The sequence below is a fragment of the Anoplophora glabripennis genome, unplaced genomic scaffold (assembly GCF_000390285.2).
Source record: "Anoplophora glabripennis isolate ALB-LARVAE unplaced genomic scaffold, Agla_2.0 scaffold819, whole genome shotgun sequence".
NCBI classification, from domain to species: domain Eukaryota; kingdom Metazoa; phylum Arthropoda; class Insecta; order Coleoptera; family Cerambycidae; genus Anoplophora; species Anoplophora glabripennis.
The window spans coordinates 10,957-33,386 of record NW_019416922.1 but is presented as its reverse complement, the minus strand read 5'-3'; the positions used below and the strand labels follow the sequence as shown (position 1 = coordinate 33,386).

At 32.0% G+C, this 22,430-nt stretch overlaps 1 protein-coding gene across 1 annotated transcript; it reads right to left on the bottom strand.

Moving 5' to 3' along the window:
• Positions 1-7,923: 7,923 nt before the first annotated feature.
• Positions 7,924-22,078, bottom strand: LOC108913826 (whirlin; the record flags this gene model as incomplete). Its single annotated transcript, XM_018719462.1, has 2 exons — positions 7,924-8,145; positions 21,815-22,078. Coding segments are annotated over 2 exons (486 nt in total), but the record flags the coding sequence as incomplete, so codon positions are not given.
• Between the last annotated feature and the right edge of the window lie 352 nt (positions 22,079-22,430).

Here is a 22,430-nt window from a genome sequence, read left to right as displayed (position 1 = left end):
CATTATTTTTTTATTTAAAATGAATTCAAAGATACAAAATTATCCACGTAATTATTTGTAAATCATACTCAAGAATTACGTTTTTTGTGGTTTATCACACGTTGCAAAACAGTGTATATAATAAATTTGAATAGTAAGAAATATTTGTTGGTATCACATTTATTACAATAACAATTGCAAAATTCTGATATACTTGTTTTTAAACAGAAACATACTGTATGGAAATAATCATAATTAATCTACGTCATCAGTATTATAACAATAGGATAACAATTTATTACTTTTAACATAAAAGCATACGTTTATGTCTTTTTGTTAATTCTCTTTATATCAAGGCTAATACATTTGCATAACGTTTTACGTTTTACTTATTTTGGCACAGCTATTTTAGCTTTGTTATAACATCATTTTTATATAATACTGCATTTTTAGAAAATAAATATTTTAATATTTTTAAAATATATTTGTGTATATGTACAATTTGCATTAATTTGCTATTTACGTACTAAGAAGTGCCTCTCCCTCTAGATTTTGCAAGGGTGTCACCGATTGTCATATTTTAAACATAAAAGCAGGGCCATTGTAAAATTTTATATACGTACTTACCCTTTGTAACGTTTATTGGAAGAGATACATTTAAATTAATATCTAGACATATTCCTACGTCTTACTTATAGATAAAATCAGTAACAAGAAGATAAGAATATCTAATTTTATTTTAAACAGGGTACCTATACTGATATCTAGAGATGGACTCTAGAAAAATTAATTGAAATTAAAGTTTAAGTATTAAATGACATACATGTATATTTATGGTATAGTCTTTTCGAAGTCAGTTGAACACGTAAAAAAACGCCTGGCAATAAAATTTAATGACTTCCATAGGCGTCCCTAAAAAAGTTTTCTGCTAAAGGTAAAAAATTATAATAATTTTATCTAATACGTAGAAAATGTCTATTATATGTTCATTTGGCCAACAACATCCTCAAACAATTTTATTATATTGTTGGTAAATTTCATTTTGGTCCGTTTCAAAAGGTTTCCAAAATGCCATGTTGTAATAATATTATTTCGCCCATTCGTAATTGTAATATGAATGAATTTGTCAACCACTTGTCAACAGCTGAGATTTATTGTCCAGTGGCCCAATGCAGCTGTGTTTGTATTTCGTTTGCCCACGCTCGCCTTCTTCAACTGGGCGTATACATTTCTGCCATCTCCACGTTTAGTTCCCCCAGACCTGTATATGGGTATGGCCAAATAAATATGGACAAGTTTTTTTCAAATATTTTAATGCCGAATTGCTGCGTCAGCGACCGAACCTGGTACATACTGTCAACCTCTTGGTTCTTCAACTGATATCGGAAAGACTATACTTATGTATTTTGGTAAAATTTTTTCAAGTTGTTTATTTCAAATACAGTGTGCCTTGCTAAAAACGATTCGAATGACTTTTTATATACACTGTGTTTCACTTCAAATATATTTTATTTAAAAATGAAACATCTATATATCTTAGCACGAAATAATTACTTGCAAGGTGATTATTCTTAATTAACTTTGATTTTAGGCATAGGCGTCCATTTCTAAAATTGAAAAAGTGGTAAACTTTTTTAAAAATATACGTTATTGACTTTAACCTTTTTAGTTAATACTGTATTTCAATTTAGCATCCCCATAAACCTCTTTCTAAATATTTCTAAAAGTGATTGAAATATGAATATCCGAATATTTAGTTTTTTTTACTTCTGCGTAATTGTTAATTTAAAAGCAACTGAACATAGATAAGCATTTCATTTTACTTTTTGTTTTTTTTATGACTATTATTATTATTATTATCGAGCAATATTTTTTGTCTAGCTGGTAATAAAAACTGCACATATGAATCTACCATTTCACATTTTTTTCACAATAAAAAATACATAACAAAAGAACAAACAAAGCAATATCACAATATTAAATAAATTATCTTCTCTATTTCAACTAACCAACTTTATTATTCTGTGTATTTTTCAACCCTGTTACTACTTCTCTTCTTTCTTATATCTTGCCTAGTAATTTTGTCACATCTACCTAATTTTATTTTCTAAACATTTTCTAAAACGAAACCTATCTTTAAAAACTTTTATCCAGAAATGGAGAAAATTACTTCGTTATTTAATGTTATTTTTGTTTCCTCTTTAGCTATGCATTACTTGAGATGAATATTTTCAATAAATGTGAAAATATGAATAGTATATAGTAATGTTTTTTTTACGATTAGATAAAAAATGTTTTCTAGAGAATTTTATATGGTTATCTAACTTTGATAGTTTCAAATTAACAATTATGCTGAGGTAAAAAATTTTATGTTTGGGTACCTATATCAATGTAAGTTTAAACAAATTTAGTACATAGGAGATTCTAGGAAAGTTACATTAAAATTGTATATTCATACAAAATTGCTTTTTTAAATCCACCACTTTTTTAATTTTACAATTCAGCAATTATGATTGAAATAAAATTTTGTTAGGTAATCGAAACAATAGCTTTGCTAGAAATTATTATAATGTTAGATCCTTTCAATTTAAAATAACTGATATACAAGAGTGGCTCCATGCTCCATGAAAAGTGAAACACATTATATATAGTGACCTTCTGTTTGTACTTTTCAACTAATTATGATGATGCAGCTGACAATTTATAGCTTGCTGTAATTTTTTTTTAGAACGAATTTCACTTAAAACTTCTACATCTCAAATTTCATTGATTTATATTTTTTATACAGTCTTAAAATTTTAAATTTATGTTTTCGTTTCAATTTAAAACCTTGGAAGCAAATTAGCCAAAGACGCTGCCGATTACGATTAGTAAAATTTCAGTTTTTGCTTATTTGTTTAACTGTTATTTTCAATCATCTGTTCTAGGAATTTTATTTTCATATACTTCTTCTTCTTCTTTTTATACCGAAAAAAAATATTTCACTAGAAATTTAAGTAATTTGAGATGAAAGGATTTTAAGTGATCCTAACTAGATTTTTTAATAAAAAAAATCTCTGTAGTGATTATAGACCAGGGTCGATAATTTTTGAAACCAAAAAAAATTATAGTAGGATGAAACCCATTGGAAAAGAAAGAGAATATAACAGAAATGAAAGGAAAAATAATTTACGGGTGATCTGAGGTCGGGAAGGGGTAGGGGGTGAGTTTTTAAGGGTAAAAAAACGGTTTCCCTTGATTTCCAGAAAAACTACAAGTCTTATGGAAAAAAGTTAATTGGAAAAGTTGTAGGTAATAAAAAGATCTACAACTTTTGTATTTACACTTTTTTCACATAACCTCAAAATTTATGTGAAAAATTCAAATAACCAAGTTTTTGGTTTTTTATTTTTACAAAAAAAATTTTTTTTCACGAAATTTGGTGAAAACTTACCTATTTATGTTCCAAACACGCTATAATTTTTTTGATTCGAAATATTTATTTTTTCACCTTATTTTTACTTAATATCGAAAAAGCACCCTAATTTTCAATCGAAAATTCTCATGTCAAAATATCTGCTTTTCTAAAAACGTCGGTGGGCTTTTTCTTCGTTGAAATCTCTACTTTCTGATAGTGTAAAAAAAATATACATTACTATGGTAAGTTTTCTCAGGAAATGCAAAGAAACGAAAGAAGATTCTACAACTTTCTCAAAATATTGTAGATGTCTTATTAAATATTAACTTTATTAACTTATTTGGTTCTTAATTATAACAGTATATTTCGACTTGTAATTTTTTTGTTTATCAATGTAACATGGAATCTTACGTTTTTCGAGTAATTAAAGTGTAAATTTTAACAAATAGCTCAAAATTGTACATAATGATTAGAAAAAAATTTTCGGATTCTAGTTCGTTTCTTTGCATTTCCTGAGAAAACTTACCATAGTAATATATATTTTTTTACACCATCAGAAAGTAGAGATTTCAACGAAGAAAAAGCCCACCGACGTTTTTAAAAAAGCAGATATTTTGACGTGAGAATTTTCGATTGAAAATTAGGGTGCTTTTTCGATAATTAAGTAAAATTGAGATGAAAAAATAAATATTTCAAATCAAAAAAATTACAGCGTGTTTGGGACATAAATAGGTAAGTTTCCACCAAATTTCGTGAAAAAAAAAAAATTGTAAAAGATAAAAATAAAAAACCAAAAACTTGGTTATTTAAATTTTTCACATAAATTTTGAGGTTATGTGAAAAAAGTGTAAATACAAAAGTTGTAGATCTTTTTATTACCTACAACTTTGCCATTTAACTTTTTTCCATAAGACTTTTTCCGGAAATCAAGATAAACCGTTTTTACCCTTAAAAACTCACCCCCTTCCCCTTCCCGACCTCAGATCGCCCGTAAATTATTTTTCTTTTCATTTCTGTTATATTCTCTTCCTTTTCCAATGGATTTCATCCTACTATAATTTTTTGTCACTTTTTACCATTTTTGAAGGCTTAAGCACTGGTCTAGTATCCTTAAAACTGACAACTAGATCATCGTAATTCGTTCAATACTATGTAGAAGAGAAAAGTAGTATATAATATGTATATTTAACCATCAGCAAATCATTTTATGGATTCTGTTGAAAAAATTGTACAACGTATAGAAGAATTTAATAATTTTCTATGAATTTTTTAGAAAAATGCAATATTTCCCTTTCTTAATTGTAGTTAAAACACTTGGATAAATTAATAAATTACCATTTGAAATATTTGTATCTTTCTCTTTTGCTTAAATAGCAGTTTGTATTGAGTTTATGTTATTGCTTCACTTTTATTTATATATCAATTTGATTGTCAACCGACACTGTAGATTACACCTTTAAAAACATATTCAGTACATAAACTATGCCATTAATTTAAATTTATCTTGGTTATTTGTAAAGTATATAAAAATTTACGCGCTGGTCCCATAAACGTAGCAACAAAATTCTGGTGTATATATTTAAAATACGACATTTATAATATGCACAACCATTTATGGCTCACGATGAAAGCGCATTTCACTAAAGCTGTACACAACAATTAACAATTAGTAATGGAGACGATGTTTTATTACAATGGTTTTAATGCATATTATATTGAGTCTACAAAAAATTATTCCCATATACATACAACACCTCATAAAGAGAACCGTGACAACAATTGGCAATTTATTGGGCACTGTGTGAATATGTGGTTGGAACAATAACGGTCGAGAAACATCTGGAAATAGTTTAATTTCTTCCGTTCTTTGTCTGCAATTTTGTATTGGTGCATTGTCGTCGAAAATGTCGTAGTTATATTCTTTTTTCTTTTAAATATGTATATTTCATACCTATATCGGTGACAATAGTGCTGGGAAGTCCCATTTTTTCTACTGTATGTCTGAAAATATGGTTTTTGACTAATTTACTTAATTGTTTTTGGGAATTCGATAATACTCTTCTAAGTATTAATTTATGTTTTTGAAATCTTTTCATTTTTAGGCAAATACATGGTTTGTAAGAGGTTGACGTGAACCATTGAAGCGAATATTTAGGGTTCAACTATGTTAGTAAGGTTTTTGTTCATTTTGTAAATCTCTAAATAATTGCAATCCATATAACAGCGCCTAACTTTTTTTGATCCGAGGGAGCTGCAATTTTGTTGCAAATAGAACGAAGTTGTGGATTTAAGCTTTCCTTTTGTAGTAATAAAGTGTTAAATTTTATTTTTCTCTTGGTAATTCATAATGCTTCTGATTTTTGATAATCTTGTTGCACCTGAGCATGTACATACCTTTATCTTTTACACAAAAGTCAAATTATTATGTTGCGTGGGATGCTACAAGCGAAAGTCGTTAAATAACAGAAATTATTTAACATTGCCACCAGAGTGGTTATAGAAATTATTTGTTTTATTTTTCGACATGGTCTTCCTGCTTCAAAATAATAATAATTTACCTCTTCACAGTTTGATTTTAGATATGGCTTTATTATTATCTGCAGAAATCTGCAGGATGAGTAACCCTGCAGATTTATTTGACAGATTCAAACAAATGAGACTCAGCTAATCACTACGTTGGATATTACAACATCTCATATTTCATTGTGTATCATTGAGACTACATTACATACACTTTTTTGAGAGAACTTCCATTTCGATTACCTCACGAACGTCAACTTCTTCAGCATATGAATGTATTGAGTACTGTCATAATTTCACTTTTTTCATAGACCTTGGAAACTAAGTCTATGCTTTTTTAATGGAAGCATACTAGAAAAAATCTACCTAGCCATGACACAAATAATTGACTACTTATGCTTTTTCAGACAATTTTCAATAATAACAACCTCTTTCTACTTCTGTCAAATTGATCACAAGTTGTCCATTGCTTTGTGCTTTATGAAGTGCTTTGCCGCAGTAAATGAATTTTGTGAAATTGATATACAAATTTGATCAAATCAAACGAATGGTCCTAAACATATTCGACGAAGCTGCATCATATTTTAAAGTAGAAAAACTTTAGACGCAACCAATCGTTTGCAGGAAAACGGATCTCAAAGATCGTTGTTTGAAAGTATCTGCTATTAGTAAAATGATAAATAATATATCTTCGCCAAGCGTTTTGACATTTTTACATGGTCAAATAGGCATGAATAAAGTTTCAGCAAGGTGGTTTAGGAAATTGTTAACCTGAACAAAAACTTCTTGAGACTTGGGTTCTTTGCTAGGACCCAAAAACAAAGTTGTGGTCCTTGCTCATTCATAAGTTACATAAAAAAAATTACATGCGGCTATTGGCCAAATTTGTTCTGGTTTATCTCACTAGAATATTTTTCAAGTCCAACTCATCTTTCGCGATTGTATTCTGAGCGGAACTACCTGTCGTACTATCCAGTTTGGCTCGGTATGTCCTTTAATTCAGAAATTTAAACAATCTCTACAATGAACACCATTTTACAGACAATAACCAATTGAACTGATAACTATGCTGTCTGTAAGTATTTATTTCTGACATTTTTTAGTTACTCTTTTATTTATATTATTATTTTTATTTGATCGAGTATTTCAGCCACGCAGAAAAGTATAAAAGTTATATAAATATTTATTTTCATCGTGGCAGAAATTTCCAATAAAAAAGAGTAACTGGACCCTACTTCGAAAGAATAAAGTCGTTGAAAAGCAGGTGACTCAAGTGCGTTGTAATAAACTTGTGTCACTAATTAGAACCAAACTTGATTGAAATTCCAAAAGGTAATCAGCTTAACTTTTCCAACGAAGATCTGAATATTTAATTTGTTAGCACCATGACAGAATGCGAGGTAAAATACATACTTCTACCCCAATGTTTGTTATTTTCTGATGATGTACTTAAGAACAAGAAGTTTACAGAGAAAACTTTAATAAAGACAGATGGAATCCACAAAGAAAAGTTTTCTTTGTAATGAGCATATGTTAATTTGTGGATAAGAAAATAGCAACACAAACAGTTTTTGTAAACATTATTATGACGATGATATTCATAAATACGTGTACTTAATGACTTTCAGTTGTATTGCTGAAAATACAATTGGGGCTTGTTATTTAGGCACACGAAACTCTCTGAACTTTTCTAAAAATTTGTTCAAATCTGTTCACAATTTGACTTGAATTTAGAAAATTTTTTTGGAGATTTCAATTTCGATTATTGTTTTCTTCTCAAACTAACATGGCATTTCGCATTACACTTTTCGAGTTAGACGGGCGTTGTTAGTATATGGAAATAATTCAGTTCCTACCACAGCTACAGCATCATTTGGACGTTTCGCGCGCCATCCTCAGTCACCTGTCTAGCGTCCACCAATCCGTCCAAACCGTGCTTTATGATACATGATATGTAGTAGTTGTAGAGTTCAGTCGATGACTTGATTCGGCCCTGGCGGGTCGCTAGGGGGGAGGCTAAGCAAATGTTAGGCTTCCAGAAATATGAGTGCCGTCGGTTTCGGCTCCATATTGCTCTTTTTCGCCTCGACGACCAGGAACTCTATCTCTTCGCGGTCCCTCCTCGCGAAGGACTCGGCTATAAGGCGGGCGACGTCTTGGTGTTGCAGTCCTTCGACTCTGGTGCCGTCTACCTGGAGGATCAGCTGCCCCACCTCCAAGCCGCCGGCGTAGAATGCGGCACCATTTTCCTAAAAAATATATAAACAAAAGAATCAGCGTCTGTTTTCATTGTCCTTTTACAAAATATTTGATAAAGCTTGAGGATATACAGGGTATTCAGGAAATGGTGGACACTCTTTCATATGTAATGACTACTGAAGATATACACTCCAAAATGGTTGTAGAATAGCTTTGCTTATTTGAATAAAAGACGATTAGACAGTTAAGAGTCCAAAAACCATGGCAATGTTTAGAAATTATATCAAAATAATTGTTTTGTTTTTCTGTAAACGCTGATGACAAGCTACTAACATCGTCATATATTTTCGACCTTTACTCATAAATATGCATTCTACAACATAAATCGAAAGCTTTTATTGGAAATGATCTATCCAACATTAAAAAAGTTCTCAACATCAAATAATTCTGTTTTAACAATTGAAACCCCTCAGGTTGCATTTAATTTCGACGCCACTGGTTAGCTCTTATTCAAATTTTACGTTAGGTATCAGAAGGAAATTATACTGTATCAAATTTGGAATACCTTCAGTGGTTCTTGGCTAACTGTAAACCTTGAAAAATCATAGAGCCCCTAGGAATATTTTTAGGAGAAAATGTCTCGTTTTTTTTATATTTTAACGAGAGATCTGAATTTATGTGACAACGTCGTTCTTAACACCTTGCATATAAACGAAATTAAGTAAGTATACAGGATGTTTCTGAAATAAGTGAGTTCTTTAAAAAGGGGCACGAAAATGAGCGGTTGTTTAATAAAAGTTGCTTGTTTTCGTGCCTTCTATCTCTCTTTTAAGAAACGCATTTATTTCAAAAACACCCTCTATTACACACCTACAGGATGTTACAAATTCTCTTCCCATTGCAGGGATCTCGGAAACGGTAAGAGATACGCAGTAGCTTAAATAGGGGCAAAATTGTATAATCAGGGGACCAACATTATGCCCCTAAAAAATTAAAGCTAACATGATTAGTTTTCAAAATATTAAAAAAAAACGAAACTTTGGAAATCGGTTTTTGTTTCATTTCATCCTTGTTTGAGGTGATATTGAAAAAAGAAGAACACTCTCATGACAACTTTTTATCCTTTATCGAATGGCATAATCAATTTTTATATGTAACGTTTTATCTCCCCAGGACCATCATCAACTTCATTTTTTTAAATACGACTCTGGATTTTGTTACAATTTTTGCAAGCCTTCATGACCCCCAATACTGTACTGCCTCAGCCCGAACCAGATTCAGATGTTTTGTCTCAAAAAATTCGTCTTCATGTATTTGTTCCAAATTTTTAAAATTTTTTAGATTTCTATTGAATTATCGTACACTCTAAGTGTCGTTAGACCCTGTGAAATATACCTAGTTATTTAAACTATTACCATTGCACGTTACAATGAAACATTATTAGAGTTTTAATCCCGTACTAACTTATAATTATTTCTAGGTTTCTCGAGTGCTCAAAATTCAATCAAATTTCGATCTCATTTTTTATACAAATACATCTGACATGCTCTTTCACAGTTACGGTTACAGGTATAATAAATTCCGATCATATTACGCATATCTTCATTTTCAACATATGTCAAAACGGAAACGTTTACGAATTTTTTAAGTATAATATTCATTTGGAGCTTTGGTTGTTCATATGCATGTTTAAGAATTAATTTGCATAATAAAATTGAAATTGTAATAATGCTTTAATTTTGACGCAACAACTTATTGAGTTATGTATGACCAGGTGATGGAGATTAAAACTCTAATGATGTTTTGTTGTAAAGTGTGATGGTAATAGTTTAAGTAACCAGGTGGATCTCACACGGTCTAGCGACACTTATAGTGTACGATAATTCAATAAACACAAATCTAAATAAAAAATTTAGATAAAAAGAAGAATACATTGAAGATGGATTTTTCGAGACAAAACGTCTGAATCTGGTTCGGGCTGCGACAGTACAGTATTGGGGGTCATGAGGGCTTGCAAAAAATGTTATAAAATTTCCAGGGTCGTATTTAAAAAAATTAAGTTGATGATGTAGAGACGAAACGTTACATGTAAAAATTGATTATGCCATTCGATAGAGGGCAAAAAATTGCAATGAGAAAGTTCTTCTTCTTTTCAATATCACCTCAAACAAGGCTGAAATGAAACAAAAACGGTTTTTCAAAATTTCGGTTATTTTAATATTTCGAAAACTAATCATGTTTGTAATCATGATTTTTTAGAGACATAATGTTGGTCCCCTGATTTTGCAACTTTGCACCTATTTAAGCTACTTCGTATCCCTTACCGTTTCCGAGATTCTTGTAGTGAGAAGTGAATTTGTAACAGCCTGTATATCTTACAATATTTTTAATGTTTTATTTTTTAAATAAATTGCGTTTCATTTGTGTATACATTTTTTTTTAAAATTGGTAAATATCTTATTTCTAGAAGTTGTTATGAACAACAAGACAATTAAGCAATTGTTTTATAAACATAAAATTACAATTCTTTATCATATTCCTATTTTTCATTTTGAAAATAATTACATTTATATAAAATGCAGTACGTACAATGTTTATACTCAATCTTTGTAGTAGTTGTGAAATACATATAACCTTGCTGACACAATCCTTGTGTCTTGTGTCTTCTTCTTAAATAAGTTCCACATGTATAAATTGAATCCGTGAATAAATAAGCTAACAATAGGAGCACCAGGCCATCGGCTATTCAACGTATGTATATATACCAACATAGATTTATAGCAAACCGTTGGTGGTCGGAACCACACTATGCAGCGAACAACTTTTTCTTTCTTAGATGCGCTTATTGTCATTCACGTTACGAAGTTAATAGAACAATAGAAACCTAGCATATTTTATTAGTCTACGTTCTATATTGTCGCAACCTTTTTATTAGATAGTCTGGCGACGGTACAGCGACCGCGATAAAGTTTTGCAACATATTGGAAAACTGAAATTTAAAAAATTTTTGGCAGTTGTTTTTGCACTTTTAATATATGTAATGCAACCACTGGTTTGGCGGCATAATCCTAGAAAAAAATCTAAACTACCACTAACTGCAACCAATCAACGACCTAAACTTCATTATGGCCAACTTGGAGGCTCAATAGTGAAATGGAAAATTGATAAGTTGCATATATGTTTTAAATGTCTAAAAATAATTTATAATCTTATATAATTTTGAAGTGAAAACGTTATAATTTCTTAAAGGTTGTTAATTAATAATACAGTTCCACAAAAAGAATCTTGTGCAAATGACCAGTATAAGTATATTATTTTCATGTACTCGTATAATAAAGCAGCACTATATGATCCAGGTATGATTTAACAGCGACTGAAAATCGTGCTCTGACCTATGTATTTTGGCTCGCTGAATCCGAATCCGATGTCACTGATCTCGAAAGGCTACAAATAATCCAAAAATAAATTATTCCCATAAATTCAGTGTTACCCATAGAGACCTCAACGCCTGGTGCGAAAATTTTTTGGCGCTCAGTTATAAACGATCAGAAAAGCTTTAAACCTAACAGCCTAAAGGATTCAGTTATAAAGGATTATAATCTTTTCAAGGAAAAGAGCAATTTATTACTTACATTAAACTATTATACACTCCTGGACAATATTACCGCACCAACATAATAAATCCCCACAAAAATTGCATTTTTTAAAATAAATTAATGAGAACAAAATGAAAAGCAAAAAATTGCAGTATTTAATTAATTTAACAGTACTGTACGAAAAATTACAATTTTACATTTTAATTGGAATAAAATTAACGGTCCTGAAAACTATATGGAAAAGTAAATAATAATTAAATGGTAACAGAACGCAATGGATGGTAGTATTGGGATATTAATAGCGTTTGTTGACTGCTCTACTTCTAATTACTTCATTCATACGCCTAGGCATATGCTTCTAATCAAATTTTGAATGACATCCTGTGGAATATTTACCAACTCTGTAAGAACTGCATTTTCGAGTTCTCTCAGGTTGGCAGGTGCAGGTATGACGTCTTGCTCTATCAAATTCATCTCCGGACTTTTTGGTGGCCCCTCAATAAACGGTATATGAACGTCATTGAGGTAATCCAGTACTTCTCTAGCAACGTGAGGTCGAGAAATTGTCCTACGTAAATAAAAAATTGTCTCCTAAAAAGGGACCAAAGGGCATTACATGTTCAACTAGAATAGAGACTAACTCTGTGCGAGCCTTATAACAAATTCCTCACCAAAACATTATAGAGCCACCGCCAAATGAAATCTTTGGAGATATTGCATTGCGCAAATCTTTCTTCTGGTCTCCGCCAGACTCGTTCGCGACCATCAGGAGATTTTAGGCTCACCCTAGTTTCATCCGTGAATAAAACTCGTTTCCAATCGATTGCAGACCAATTACGATGATCTCTGGCAAAGCGCAACCTGGCAACTCTATTCCGTCTGGTAAGCAGTGGTGCAATTGCTGGTTTTCTACTTGCCAGTCCAGCTTATTTTAGCCTTCTTCTGAATGTTCGAGTAGAAATCGAAACATTTCGGATAGCTTCGAGGTCATTTCTTAACGCCGAACTAGTGACTGACCTGATGGTTCTTAAAGCAGATTGCACTGGTACATCGTTTTCGCCCTTGTCCCGTTTCATTAAAACGTCTAATCACTCGACGTATATTTAGTAGAATGGTTTACTCCCCATAAATTGGCAACATAACGCTGATAATATCTCTCATTATTATTTAATGTTAATGCTCGAACTATCTCATGTTCCGTTAAATTCCTTGGACGATTAATTTTAAAACTTTAAACTAACTCGTAAATTAATATCCAAAACACACAAACAACGATAAACACGTTAACCGGGAAAAAAAACAATAACTAATCTCGGTTTCCAACAGATTTAATCGTAATTATTGATTAAGGGTACCGCTTAACTCAAAAACGTCTCTTTACAATTGCCAAACAAATGCAGCTGTCAAAAAAGGTCCAAAGCCTACTATTTATTTTCTTGGTAGTCACGCAAAATTACACAGGTCAACATTTGATGTACGGAGTATCTCTAGACCTCAGTAGGGTACCCAAGAGTTTTTGGGGTCGCTGATCTCGAATCCGGGGTCGATTGACCTCTATCACATCAGGTTCAAGGTCATTTGAAGGTAAAAAGGAGAATAACTGCTTAGAAAAATTTGAAAAACTTTATGTTAAAGTTTTAGAGGTTACTGAACCCAAATCCAGCATTTGTTTTACACGACAAGGTCACCCAGAGTTATTTAAAGGTCATTTCAAGGTTTTTCAAGGTCAAAATGTGTGAAACTTTTTGAAACTGTCTAAAAACCTTCACATATAAGTTTTTGGGGTCGCTGATTTCGAATCCGAGGTCGGTTGACCTCTATCACATCAGGTTCAAGGTCAGTAGTGAGTAACCTCGAACAAGAAAAATTAAAAAAGCTCCAGTACAATCCGAAAAAACATAAATTGAAAAGGGCGACTTATGGTTATTTTTCGACTTTAAATCGCTCGTAACTCGAAAATAAAGCTTTTTTCGAAAAAATCACAAGAGTTAAAAAGTGCTTACTTTTGCCCAAAATACATCCAACCAATGGGTTTTCATATTGATTTTTTAGTTAATAACAAATTACTGACCAATAATACAGAGAAATGTCATTAAGGTTTTTTGTCCGCAACAACGTAACATAGTGATTAGAAAAGGTTTCATCCTGCCCCCCATCCGTGATCGGTCCACTCGTTTTTTTGTGCGTCTTTTTAGGGGTGCACCGCTCGCCTATAATAAATGTAGTAAATCTAATGTCACATCTGACGGTCTTCAAACGCAAAAATTTGTGAGATGCCTTAACTCTGAATTATCTGATAATGTAGCTTGTAAATCTAATGGTATGTAGTAACGATTTTTACCTAAATTAAGCTAAGCTACTTTGAAATAAAAAATTATAAAAAGGGGCGGATATTATGATTTTGTCTGCAGTTATTTATTTGTGGCATAGTTTTCCTTTTTTCTTTATTTTTGGGGTTTTGCCACCTGTGTAAAAAAATTTAGAACTTAGTGAAATAAACCCTTGCGCCAACTGGAGTCAATGATTATTTTTATTAGTTTATTAGTTTACTTCTGCCTAAACAAAAAAATTAAAAAGGTCGTTAACGTTTCGAAAATCCACTGTTTTTGTCTTCTGAACTTTTTTTTACTTTTCGTTTTAATACAATTAAATAAGTGATGTGCTTTTGTATTTTCTATTTGTCTGAAATAAAAAAAAAAAAATATTACGAAAATTTCTGGACACATTTTCCAAATAATTTCAGTTTAATATTTAGTCAAGAATTCATATACTATATTTATCCATTTTTCCGTCCAACTAGTGTTATAATATCACAATATGATAAAATTATCTAATTAAAATCAAATTTTGTATTGTGTTCTAAAATACCCAAAAGCAATTGCTAAAAACTTTATTTATTACTAATCTAATCTAATGATTTTATGTAGGTAATGTAATGTTAACAATGATGATTTTTTCTATCTACAGGGTGTTTTTGAATGGGGTAGCATAAATGATACCAGTGAATCTACATTTCAAAATAACACGATCTGCAAAAAATCGCCTTAGTAAAATGTTCACCCCTGAAGAGATATGGGCCATCAAAGTTTCCAAAAAAATTATGAAAATTGGCTGTAATTTGAAAACCGAACGAGGTACAAATAACAAATTTTTTACAGGTTGTTTACTAATACAGATGCGAGTTTTCAACTATTTTTCGAAAATTTTAACCCCTCGAAAGGGGTTGAAATAACCACCCCTCAAGCCATTTTTTGCCATAACTTTTATATTTCGTAAAAACTCGATATCCAAAAATACGCATTAGATAAACTGGTTCTTTTAGAAACTTTTACCTCTCTAGCAATTTTCCTTTAAAACTTTTCGTTTATTAATAAAAAAATAAAATGTATTACCATTCACCTCACACCGTATATGATTGCAATCAATCAAAGAAAAACTAAGTGTGCTGCTGTCATGCCAGTTGTCACAATTAACTCTTCTGTAAGTTGTCACTGTTATCAGCTAAATACTTTTTGGGTGTAAATTAACAAGAATTATGCCAAATTTTACTAATGATGAATATGTGGACATGCTACAAGTGTATTTTGAATGTCGCAAAAACTGTGCTGCGGCAACAAGAGCGTATAATGAGAGATATCCAAATCGTCAAGTTCCCCACAGACAAACTTTTTCGGCGGTAGAACGAAGACTTCGGGAAACTGGAAAAATACAGCCGCATATTGAGGGTACCGGCCGAAGACCTACTGTTCGTACTATTTATCTTGAGGATGCAGTACTTGAAGAGTTTGACGAAAATCGTCAGACTAGTACGAGAAAAACAGCAATGCACTTAAATGTGTCCCATAGTGTTGTTTGGAATATTGTCCATGATAATTTATTATATCCTTTTCACCACCGGCCAGTTCAAGCTCTACTTGAACCAGACATGCATAAGCGAGTTGTTTTTTGCGAATCGTATCTTAATATTCTAAGAAATAATTTGAATTTTGCCTCAAAGATACTTTTCACAGATGAAGCAACTTTTCAAAGACATGGTTTAACCAATATGCACAATCTTCATTCCTGGGCTCATGAAAATCCTCACGAAGTATCTATGACAACATTTCAACATAATTTTAGTTTAAACATTTGGGCAGGAATTGTAGAAAATGTGCTTGTCGGCCCTTTTGTTTTACCTCATCGACTTGGTGCTGTTGAATATTTGCAGTTCTTAAATGAGCATCTACCACCACTTCTGGAGGAAGTACCATTAAATGTACGTCAGGCCATGTGGTACATGCATGACGGGGCTCCTGCTCACAGCACTGTAGTAGTTAGGCGGTGGCTTAATTTAAATTACCCGAATCGTTGGATAGGTCGCGGCAATGAGGCACCTATCTCTTGGCCTGCACGTTCTCCCGATCTAACGCCCATGGATTTTTTCTTTTGGGGACATATAAAAAGTATTGTTTATGCGACCCCAGTTGACAGTGTTGAAGAGCTACAGGAAAGAATATTCGCGGCGGCTGATGAGATTCGCAACAATCCCATAATTTTTGCTCGAGTCCGTAACAACTTTGATAAACGTGTTAGGTTGTGTTTAGAAAGAAATGGCAATTATTTTGAAAATGTCCTTTAACTAAGTTTTTTGTTTTTTCTCTTTTTGATAATAAATTATTTCTTAGTTTCGTTTTCATTGTACTTCTATTTAATAAAAGTTTCTGCGACATTCAAACAGTTATTTGTGCAACTACTGTAAAGAGTGTGTATTTGTTGTACGATGCATGAAGTTTGCAGCTCGAGACGAAGTTGAGAGCTGCAATCATGTTAAGTGCAACAAATATGCTTTTTGCACATGTTGCACGCAACATTTTTTCTACGATTGTTTTTATTTCAAATTTTATTTAACAGTATTTTACATAATATTAAAATTTTAACTGACAACTGGAAATTAATTGCGCAAATTGTCAATGTCAGACGTTAGGTACTTATGGATATGCTTAGATTAAACTTGTAATCAATATTTTTTTTGTACTACTGTAAAAAAAGTTAAACTTTTGGCACAGTAGGTAGTGCAATAAGTAGTAAATTTTGCACGATCGTAGAAAAAAACACTTGTAGCATGTCCACATATTCATCATTAGTAAAATTTGGCATAATTCTTGTTAATTTACACCCAAAAAGTATTTAGCTGATAACAGTGACAACTTACAGAAGAGTTAATTGTGACAACTGGCATGACAGCAGCACACTTAGTTTTTCTTTGATTGATTGCAATCATATACGGTGTGAGGTGAATGGTAATACATTTTATTTTTTTATTAATAAACGAAAAGTTTTAAAGGAAAATTGCTAGAGAGGTAAAAGTTTCTAAAAGAACCAGTTTATCTAATGCGTATTTTTGGATATCGAGTTTTTACGAAATATAAAAGTTATGGCAAAAAATGGCTTGAGGGGTGGTTATTTCAACCCCTTTCGAGGGGTTAAAATTTTCGAAAAATAGTTGAAAACTCGCATCTGTATTAGTAAACAACCTGTAAAAAATTTGTTATTTGTACCTCGTTCGGTTTTCAAATTACAGCCAATTTTCATAATTTTTTTGGAAACTTTGATGGCCCATATCTCTTCAGGGGTGAACATTTTACTAAGGCGATTCTTTGCAGATCGTGTTCTTTTGAAATGTAGATTCACTGGTATCATTTATGCTACTCCATTCAAAAACACCCTGTATATATGCGATATTTTCCAATGGCTTAGTTTAGCATATAGAAAAGTGACATGTCTTTCTCTCAACATGAAATAAGAAACGCCATATTTATTTTCCTTTAAGACAATATTACAATTGTATAGGAATGGTCACAACAGATATAGGTTATAAAAACACTGTACAGGTACTACATAATAATAAAAATAAAAATAATAAAAATAAACATATAGACAAGCACTCATAAAAGTCATATAGTTTATATCCGATAGATAGATAGATATAGGTTATATAAAATACTACACATAGATACACTACATTATATTAAATCCCAAGATAGCACCCATAAAAGTCACACAGTTTACAATCATGTAATCAGACAGAGAATAAAAATACTTCCCAAGTAAATAATTTTTCAAATACATTATTTTGAATTGTTTTATATTTTGGCATGACTTTATATCTTCAGGCAGCCTGTTAAATATTTTTAATCCAGTATATTTAGGTGATTTTTTAATTAAATTTATTCTACTAAATGATAAGTGAAAGTGATGTTTTTAACGTGTGTTGTAAGAGTGAATATTCTCATTAAAATTAAATATACCTGCATTGTTGAATACATAAGTAAGACACATCTAAACGAAAAATGGCAAAAAGACGTCCCATTATTTTCACCTAAAGAATCTGTGGATAACGGCTCGACTTACTTTTTTTTCACCCTGTATATGGGCGAAAAAATGTAATTGACATTTCGAGATGAACTACAAAGGTAGTCTTGAATAATTGTTCACGATTTTGTTGCAAGATATATTTATACTAAAAAAAGAAAAAATTAATGTAAGTCCTCGCAGTATGCGATATATCCTTTTGATAGATAAAGTAGTCAGACAGATTTTATTTCAGCGATAGTTCTTCCCAGAACAAATATCCTAATAATCGCGAATCCAATTTCTCCTCGGAACTCATGACGCGCCTTTGAAGTCCGCGAAATGAAGCGTAAAAATAATGCCTCAGACGCTGAACGAATGCCCCGCTTCCAGCATAAAAAGCAGCTTTTATATCCCGTCCATAGAGTTCCCGGTCTTTGAGCCAAAGTAAACTTCTCTGTACGAGATGATTCAGATAGGAATTATTATTCAAATTAGCGCCCACAGTTGCATTAAATAACTCCGACCTCTCCTTTTCTCGGCCAAGTTGAAAGGAATAATCGCAGGAACGTTCATTCTCTAATTCAAACGTGGAAATGTTAACTCTACCATTAAACCGCTCCTCAGCAAGTACTCTGACAGCGCGGGTTAGTATGCTCTCGGCTTTAATTTGTATTACTACTTGGTTGTACAGAGATAAAGGCTAACTAAGCTGGCAATGGATTTACTTACGGTATTTGAACGCGTGCATTCTTAGGTAGATCTTTAATGGAAGAGGAATCTAAGATCTATAGTACTTCGTCGATCAGTATTCCAGTATCGTAGCGTTAGAGAGAGAAAAAGTATTTGCCCGTAAATTTAAATTCTCTAAATTTCATAAAGTCTTTCGCTTTGAAACCTAAACATAAACCCATATTATACAATGCAGATTTGGATTATACGGCTAAAAGTACGTAGGATTTGCCTGAAACAATTTTTCGATTCATGGTAGATGGCGCTGTAATCGACAAAATTAATTTTTTTCGATTTCTCCTTCTGACAATTTATGCATACGATTCTGCAATACGTTTGGAATAAAAAAAATACCACGTTTTCATTCTAAATAATCGAAATTAGTCATAAAACAAATTTTATTTCTCAAATTTTCAGTTACTGAAAAATGACGTCAAGAAACAACTATTATCGTAACTTAGCAACCTGCATCCATTCTCTGATACTTAGTAAATTCGATTTCCTTCGTTTATGACTTATCGGCCTTCACATTCTTGAAAGCAACTTGAATGGTCAAATGTACCGAGATATTTTGGAAAATGAGCTGCCAACATTTTCAAATGCCATCATTTTAAACACAAACTTTAATTGAAAGATGATGAGGCGAGGTGACTCATGTAAATCAAGCACTCTGAAAAGTGAGAGGCGAAAAGATTCACATCAATCAAGTAACCTGATAGGTGGAAGCAAGGGAACTCACTTAAATCAAGCACCCTGATCCGTGAGAGGCGGAGGACTCAAGTTAATCAAGCACCTCGAAGGGAACAGATACTGATTAAGATATTTCAAAGTTATTTTTGTAGATGCACATGTTTTGACAAAGAAATTTCTTTTTTTTTCTAGAATATTGTCTTGTTCCAAATCGATAACCGCTTCCTACGACACACGCGTTCAGTGTTTTGGGGCAATATTCAAAAAATCATATGCGCGACGTTTTAGGGCGACTGAACTTAATTTATAAATATTAAACAAGGTAACAGGGTTTTTTAACTTGCTTACATTTTTATATCTTTTTTTTACTGATCATTAAACAATAATAATAAATTAATCAAGTAAAGAGAAATAACCGTTGCGATTTTACTAGCGAAAATAAAAACTCGAAAATATCTTATCTCACTGTCTATCGTTGTTTTTATATTGCGAAAATGTTAGACGACTGTCTAAGTTAAAGAACAAAATCTTAAAGTATAGTAGGGTATGCAGTCAAAGCCAACTTGAATGTAATAAAAAATAGTACACATTTAAGTTGGCTTTGACTGCATACCCGACTGACTATACTTTAAGATTTTGTTGTTTTTGTATCCATTCAGATGTCATATTTTGATTAATTTTTGACTAATCACGTCATTATTATACTGAGCCTATAGTAAAGTTTTATTGCTGGTAATATCACATATGATTTTGTGGCCATCGAAATTTTGCCTATTGTCAGATGACTGAATTGAATTTTTAAATAATAAAGTAAATATCACAGTTCGTGAAATATTCTTGTTAAATGTATTTCTGTATTCTATAGCTCCAAAAGCTCAATTTGCTCGTGTCTCTTTATATTCTTCTTAATCCCACCAGAAATTAGAAATAAGAATTGCACTTGTAATTTTAACAGAAAAAATATTTTTCTAACAGAATCATAATCTCTTGTGGTATTATACAGGATGTATTTAAATGAAGGAGCACAAATGATACCAGAGATTCCTTAGATGAAAATAAGTTGATTTAACCTAACATACCGATATCGCAAGTCGAATAATAAAAAAGGTATGGGTATCAAAGTTAAAAATAAAAAATGGTTTTTCCTTAATAATTTCTAAAATTTTATTCAAATTTTCTAGCGAAGGATTTTTCAGGGTGGGAAAAATAATATAATAACATTTTTGGTTGGCGCCTGCGGGGCGCCCTCTGCAGGCAATGTTATGCATTAAATATGTACATATTAACTTTTTTGTCAGCCTTCTTATATAGATTTTAGTAACATAATTTGAAATAATAGACTTTTTGAACAAAAAAGGCATATTCATTGAAAATGACTAAAGTCAACCGTTGGGGAGATATTTTTCGGATAGTATTTCGGATCATGGTCTGATCAAAACCCCCACCAAGTTTGTAAATCGAGATTTCAGCACAATTTTTGTTCAAATGTACCTATAAGCAGGAAATGTAGGGCGGAATATGATTTTTAAATGAGTAACTCCCAATATAGTGCCACTATCTGTCAGTGAAAACATGTGGTACGCGCACGACGGAGCTTCTGCTCATAGTACATTAGCTGTTAGGCATTACATTTTTCTGGGGGATGGATAGGTCGAGGGAATGATCCACCCGTCAAATGGCCTGCGCGATCACCGGACGTCACACCTAATTTTTTATGGAGTCACCTAAAAAGTATTGATAGTATGGAAAAGCTCAAAAACTTCAATATTTCATATTTTGTTACTAAAATGAATATTACATTATTTTTCCCACCCTGAAAACTCTTAGAAATCGCTAAAAACTTTGGAAACATGTCTGACTAAAACTTAAATTATTAAGGAAAAACCATTTTTTATTTCTCATTTGACACCCTGTATCTTTTTTATTATGCGACTTGGGATATAGATATGTCATATCAACTTATTTTCACCTAAGCAATCTCTGGCATCATTTTGTGCCCCTCATTTAAATATATTCTGTATATGATTTATTTCTACAATTTGAACGATAAACGTAGTTAGATTTTTTATCAACAATAACTGTACTAAATTTCAAAAACAACAAAAAATAGTTATAGAGGAAAAACTTTCTGGATATGTAACTGCGTTGATATATAATTTTCGTAAAAGCGCATCTTCCACTATTATTTTTTTTTTTAATTTCTTACTCAGAGTTTCCAGACATTTAGTATAATATTAGAAAAAAGAACGAGAATGCATCGGAATATTTCTTTTTTTATATATTTATTTTTATCTTATAACAGCAGTCTATAGGATTTTTATATTTAGAATTACTCAAAAAGAGAACGATAACAATACTAAGGAAGACTTACATTTATGTTAATTATCCTCGGCAAGGGATGCTTCGTATTAGCTCCCCCCTCTATGGCTATTCCTAATATGGGTTTAGTCTTTTTAACGGTTATCCTAAGGTTTCCCTCCTCGTCCTGCACCACTCTGGCGGGGTCCCTTTGCTCGGGCAAGCCGTCCCTTGCCAGTCGCTGCATGGATTGGTGTCGCCGCATGCCCCCCTCCCCCTCCAGGAGGTTCTGTTCGTCCTTCATGTCAAAGCTCCTGGAGAGTTTGTGAGCCAGCTCCTACAAAGTAAAGTTTCCTTAAGCTATTCACTTAATTAGTTTGTGGACTGTTTGTTCGAAGGGAAGTAATAAAGTTGTTGGGTATGGGGACTTCACCAAGAAATACTCTTCATGTTTAGAGACGAATGCGAGAAATATTGCGGTATCGGAAAATGAATTTGTATTCCTTACAAAATTTGTAAGGATCTAAGTTTTGAGGTATCTCGCTAAAATTGGCATTTATAGAACTTTAAGTGTTTTAGATAGAAATTCGTACCTAACGCATATCTTGCTTTAACTGAGACTAGGTGTTTTTAAAAAAAAGCGCCGTATACATAGAGTCTGGTAGAACATCAACAAATAAAACGATTTT